The sequence below is a fragment of the Corvus brachyrhynchos genome, unplaced genomic scaffold (genome assembly GCF_000691975.1).
Source record: "Corvus brachyrhynchos isolate BGI_N302 unplaced genomic scaffold, ASM69197v1 scaffold633, whole genome shotgun sequence".
Taxonomy (NCBI): Eukaryota; Metazoa; Chordata; class Aves; order Passeriformes; family Corvidae; genus Corvus; species Corvus brachyrhynchos.
Genome location: NW_008237435.1, coordinates 1,300,611 through 1,306,610, shown reverse-complemented (window position 1 = coordinate 1,306,610; position 6,000 = coordinate 1,300,611). Strand labels below are relative to the sequence as shown.

The 6,000-nt window shown below is 39.1% G+C and overlaps 1 protein-coding gene across 5 annotated transcripts in view; it reads right to left on the bottom strand.

Moving 5' to 3' along the window:
• Positions 1 to 211: 211 nt before the first annotated feature.
• STAU2 (staufen double-stranded RNA binding protein 2) overlaps positions 212 to 6,000 on the bottom strand; it is a 170,026-nt gene continuing 164,237 nt past the window's right edge. For all 5 annotated transcript variants that reach the window (XM_017731218.1, XM_008631370.2, XM_008631373.2 and 2 more), the window contains 2 exons: positions 2,164 to 2,252; positions 212 to 1,324 (listed from right to left, as the gene is read on the bottom strand). In XM_017731218.1, coding sequence (XP_017586707.1) covers positions 1,231 to 1,324; positions 2,164 to 2,252 — 183 coding nt within the window. In that variant the 3' untranslated portion in view covers positions 212 to 1,230. The remainder of the gene's footprint in view (positions 1,325 to 2,163; positions 2,253 to 6,000) is intronic.

The following is a 6,000-nucleotide window of genomic DNA, read 5'->3' as shown; positions in this document are numbered from 1 at the left end:
AGTCTGTATTTTGGATAAATAAATTACCTAAATACCATCATGTCTGGTCTAACACAGTAAGTTTGTAGAAAGTGGTGGCATGGGGAAAGCTTGGTTGAAACCTGGCTTTGGTGTGGTAGCCAGTCATTTGTTAGCTTTTAGTTGTTTTCTTTTCCACTTTTTCTCTTAGTCGTCCTACTAGTGAGTGATAAAGAAAGAGAAGACACTGTCATTGTACACATGAACTGATGTGGTTTTACTGCATTTGGCCACACACTTAAAAGAAATATGCTGGTACAGAGCAGCCACAGGTCTTATCTCTGCCGCCACTCCTTTCACAAAAGAATGATCTTTACATCAACAGTTTCCACCCTTGGCTTGATAAGGTTGCAGTCCTCCCTTTTGCTCTTGGTCGAATGCAGAGATTAAAAACACTCAGTTGATGCAAACGGTGGGTTGATACAACACACAGAATGGGGTGTAGATGTGCTTCACACAACAGAGAGCAGAATTGAAGGGGAAAATGTTGCTTGGAGGCAAGACGCCTCTTTAATTGATTATGGCAAGGAAAATCAAATACCATATCTGCTTTTTCCCTGGAGTATATTGAAAATGATCATAACTAACATCTGTTCATGTTAAGCAAATACTTGTCAAGATTTAAACTTCTGTTTGCATACAACTCTGAGTAGTGCATCTTAAAGTCATACATATTCATATAGAATGAAGAATGCATAATGTCTGCATAAAAAGATAAGCTGTATGACTATATATGAAGACAACAACTACAATTCTCACAGCACTGTCATTGGTTAATTTTAAAATATTCAAGCATTATTTAAAAAACAGTAAGCTGAACTTAAAACTACACTACAAAAAATTGTATAACTGAACCAATGCTGACTTGTTTTCTTCAATATTTATCAATTTTAAAGTTTCCCTTTTTTTTCCCCTAACACTTTTTGTTAATTCATTGTTATTTTAACCTCCAGTAACACGATCAGACTTCTTCTGCCTCTGGGCAATTGAGTTATGGTCTCATCTCGAGGTCTAAGGGAAGTGTTCAATTTTATTTTTTTCCACAGTTGAATAAACAGTACCATGTATACTATCTCTTGTGTTAGAATAGTGTTGTCTTCACATAAGACTCAAATAATGGTATTAGTCATTCATTTCCTTGTACACATACACCCTATTGCGTGTTGACAGGTTTATAAGGATGCAGTGGCAGCCGTGGGTGCTGGGAAGCTCCTAGACGACAGCCTTTGAATCCTTGCAGTCCTGAGCAATGGTGCCTGAGTTAGTCTGTTTATTGTCTGCTTTCTCTCCCAGATGCTTGACTTGTCTGAAAGATTAATACATTAACAAGAGTGGTAAGGTCCAGGGTTGCACATCTTTAAGACATGTTTATTACCAGATGGCACATGAGATTCAAAGGTCACTGTGGAAGGTAACATTTTAAAGTGAAACAACAATATTTATGTTCAAATAGTATGCTGATGAGATCATATGGAAAAATGTTTCTGATTAAATTAGTTTATAAATAGCTACAATATATCTACTGAAAATTCCAAGTGCCACTTTTAGACTTACTTCTTTTATTCTATTACTTCCTAATTTATTTAGTAACACAAGACTACTTTCCTACATAAACAGACTAGCAGCTGGAAAAAAAACGTTTACTGGATGGACAATCCCACTTTCTTAAATAATTTAAAATCCAGTGTGAATCCTGGTTCTATTGTCTCCTACTTAGAGCTAATATTCCATATCAGAGTTTTTTAAGACCCGAAAAAAAATTCAACTTTTAAATTCTCTGAGGAAAAATTCAGCTTGCAGTCATAATGACTTATTGGCAGACAGCTATGCTTATTTACAGGCAATATCATGTGCTATAACACATTTGACAAAAATCATGTTATGCTACTTACACAGAATCCATACAATGGAAAGAAAATCCTTTTCTTTAGCTTTTCTATAGGAATGACTGTGTAATTAGTAAACAGTATCAGTAATGCCAAACCTGAAATCATGTTTATCCTCTCAAATTGACACAAACTGTACATAAATTCCAGAGGAAATAGTTTTGCATAGGTTTAAAAGGGCAACTAAGCTCTTAATTAACATTTCTTATCTACCGTGCCACGCAGGCATTAAAATGCAGAGGATTTAAATGGTACTTACTTTTCATGTGATCCGTTCTCAACTTTCATAGCTCCTTCCACTGGATCCAGTCCTTGTTCTGAAAACTGTTTCAAGGCACTTAATGCTGCCTAAAGAAAAAATGAGTTGTCAAAAAACCCAGTGACACAATTGTACTAGCACCAAATGAAGGAAGGTGTGTGTTTTGATATTCTAGATTTAATTCATTTCCTGTACATTGAAGCAATTTAGACTACAGAGCTAACAGAGTGGGTATGCAACAGCTCCATGACAAACAGCTGGGCTTGTGCATGGGTTGAGGAGATCTCCTTCTTCCTGGGCATATGAGTGGCTCCCCTTTGTGTCAATGCAAGCTTCATCACTTATATGAAGAATAGGATATACTTTTAGGATTCTTGGCTTTTTGGCTGTAAAGTCTCTCCAGCTTCCCCATGTGCTTTCCTAGAGCCCACACTTCCCAGAGATCCTATGGACAAACTCCTATCTTGCAGATGGTTGCAGAAGGTGTGAGCAGTGGGAAGAGGCTCAGCAGGACACTACCAGCACTCCAAAGTCAGATCTGGAACAATGTTACAGCCTGATCTCTTATACACAGGTAGTGAATTGTACTAGACAGGGAGCCAATATGGGGTGATTAGGGCGAATCAGGAATAGAAGAACAGTCAGTTTTTATCTAGCGTTTTCCTCTGCATTCTTCACTGACCAACTTCTGCTTCATCTGCTATGAGCCCCACTTCTTCTCTTCCCTCTATCTGCTTTGGTAAAAAAAATAATTATTTTTTATAATTGATTCAGCAAAGGTTGATTATGAAACTCTCTGACGCCACATGGCCAACTTTGAAAACAGAGCCAGCACAATAAAAGAGCTGAGGTCAGTTCTACTGCAAAGGTGAAATGTAAAGCAGAACCGCAAAATGGATTTTGCTTTTTAATCACTTCCTCCTGAGATGCATTCAGAACTAATCACAGGGGAAAGAAAAGGTGACTTTCCACAGACATTTTGCCCTAAGGTAACACCTCCAGCAGTGGAACTGACTGCAGGCCCTAAAGAACTGTTCATGATTAAGCAACAAATGTTGCTCTCTTCCTATGTGTTGGGACAGAAAGAATCTAGGTCTCTATCTTCACTTCCCTCAGAGAACAGGGACCCTGCTTGGAACAGGAGCTGCCATTGTAATGAAGTACTAGATTTGCTTTTGTACTAATCCTTTGCCTGGATTCTCTCAACAGCTCCTTCGCTTGAAAGGAATGTTTATACAACTTAAATATTATTAGACAATGTGTATTTTGGTGAGATGAATAACAGCACAAAAATTGCCAGGCTGCCCTAAAGTAAAAGACCATGTGTCCCATATTTGTCTATAGTAATGACTAGCTGCTAAAGCCTCAGAGGGCTGTACAAGGTACTCCTACCCATAATGCATGAAACTAGAATCTTTCTAGTCTGTGAAATGATATGGTTTGTGCCCTGACAAAAAAAAAAAAAAAAGCTAAACATTTTATAAAGTCTCTTGGTAAACCTCAGATTGTCACTGTTACCTACAATCCACTCCACCTTTACCATGTGTTCTCTGAGCCCCCTGTATGAGGTCCCATTACTGGATCTTTCACTGTTATCACTCGCTGAGTTCCCCAGAGAGAATTCTCTCTTTCCTCATTTCTTCTGTTTTTCTTGATGTTTTGGTATATTTCCATTCTTCATAACAGTTCTTTCTCTACCACCTCATAGTGTCCCTTGAAGCTTCACATGTGCATTCTCTATGCCTGTAAGATCTAACTACCATCTGTCTTTCCATCCTTGATCTTGACTGCACCGCAAAATCACTGTTCACCACAAATAATTCCTCCAGTGGTAATGAGGGTTTTCAACTACTCTCTTCTTAACTTTTCTGTTCCAGTAACCCAGCACATTTCTTCATCCTGATTTCTCTCTTCTCCTCCTCTCCCTGAGGTCCTTGTCATCACAATGCAAGCTCTACTCATCACGTGAGGAAGGGGAGTGATTCGGTCTCCTATGCTTCCTTGTACTTTAATTGCCCATGGGTTAGCAACTGTGAGAAAGAATCCAACGGGTAGGGATTGGCACCCAAGAATCTTCTGTCTTCTCATATCCATTTATTCCTGATGCACATTAGCAAAACTATCAGAATTTCCTTCCTTTTTATGTATGGTAAGCCAAAGCCCATTACCAGGTAGCACTGCAAGGAGAGAAGCTGAGACATCCACTCCTCCCACACAGTTAAACTGCTACCTCATATGTTTCTCAACCCACCTTGTTTACTTTTTCATATCCACTCTTAGCTTCCTGGTCTGATGTGTGAATTGTAAACTTATTGTGGAAGAACTATGTGTTCAGGTTATTTGTTTGTACAGTGACTTGGACGAAAAGGCCCTGATCAGAGTTTATAAGTAGAGCCAAGTAAAGTTTCATTCAAGATTAAATCACAGACTGATCATATGATCTGCAGAACAGTCTGGTGTCAATTAGGGGTAACTGAAATCGCAAAATCATCAAGAGATTAATTAGACCAACACAAACATCCTAATTCTAGAATTGTTGAGTAGCTCTGTTACTTACTACTGTTTTACTCACAAAACAGACTAATTGCAAGGCTTCCCACATAAATTACAGGATTACAGAGCAGCTTTCAGGGTTGTTTTCCAGGAAAACTGATTTGAAACTTCCTGGATGAATATTAGCCACTATCTTAATAGAATCAGATCAAGAGAGCCCCTCTCCTCTTCTATCATCAAGGGAAGAAGTACTACAATATAAAATAATGGACAATTTGCCTGTAAGCATGGATCATTGGGTGTCAGTGGGAGCATGGGAGCATAGGGGTGTCAATAAAGTAAATATGGAACAATTAGAGGAAACACATAAAATGAAAATATGATTCAAGGTGTTCAATGATAAGCATGTTTAATACCAACACAACTTCCAAGTCCTAATGCTTATAACATGGTGCAGTCTCACTGCTCCATCTCACCCTTCTTCAAGCCATGCCTTTCCCAAACTGAAATATGACATAAAAGATAAAATCTCAGACCTATTGCATTTGTAACACCAAGTATCAGAGGGGCCAATCGGCAGGGCATTAGTCCTGTGCCTGTATCCTAAATCTGCCAGCTACAGGTGTCAGGGTGTTTTTATGAGTGCTGTTGAAGTCTGCCTTTTTCTTCCAGCTCCTAAATGCTCTCCCACCTAAGACCTCCAGCTGCTCCCAGGGTTAAGTTTTTCTTCCCCAGGTTCTCTCAACCTCCTGCACCTCACAGTCCCTCTTTAATTTCCAGTTTCCTAATGTGTTCCAGGTTTATATGAGGTCCGATTTCTTTTTCATGGAAGCATATCTTACTCACCGTAAGTTACCTGTGGGGGAAGCCTAACTTCTTATATCCCAATGTTTGCAACAAGATTTGAGTTTTGGGAAAGTTTATTTCCTTTTTAAAAGGTCCATTCATGGGATGTGGATGAAGGGGAGTAGAAGAATGGTAGAGAGAGCCTTGCAGTGTACTAACACCTCCCCCTTTTCCTTCTCCCATAGCCTGCTTGTATTTGGAAGGATCAGCAAGCTAAGAGAAGCAGGTGAGTAAACAATACTTTGGATTTTAATAGATGTCTTTAATGTTTCTTCCCTCCCCGTCATGCCCCTAGACAGACATGGAGATGCTGGATTCAGGAAGGAAGCTGGTAGCTTAGAGGCTGTGACCTGAATAGGCAGCAGGGTGACACAGAGCTCAAGTAATCTGCAGTGAAGAAGAGTTACAAGCAGACACCAGGCTAATTTCATCCATGATTCAATTCTATTAGTCCCAATAGATTTACACCACTTGGCTTAAATATAACTTATGAATGGC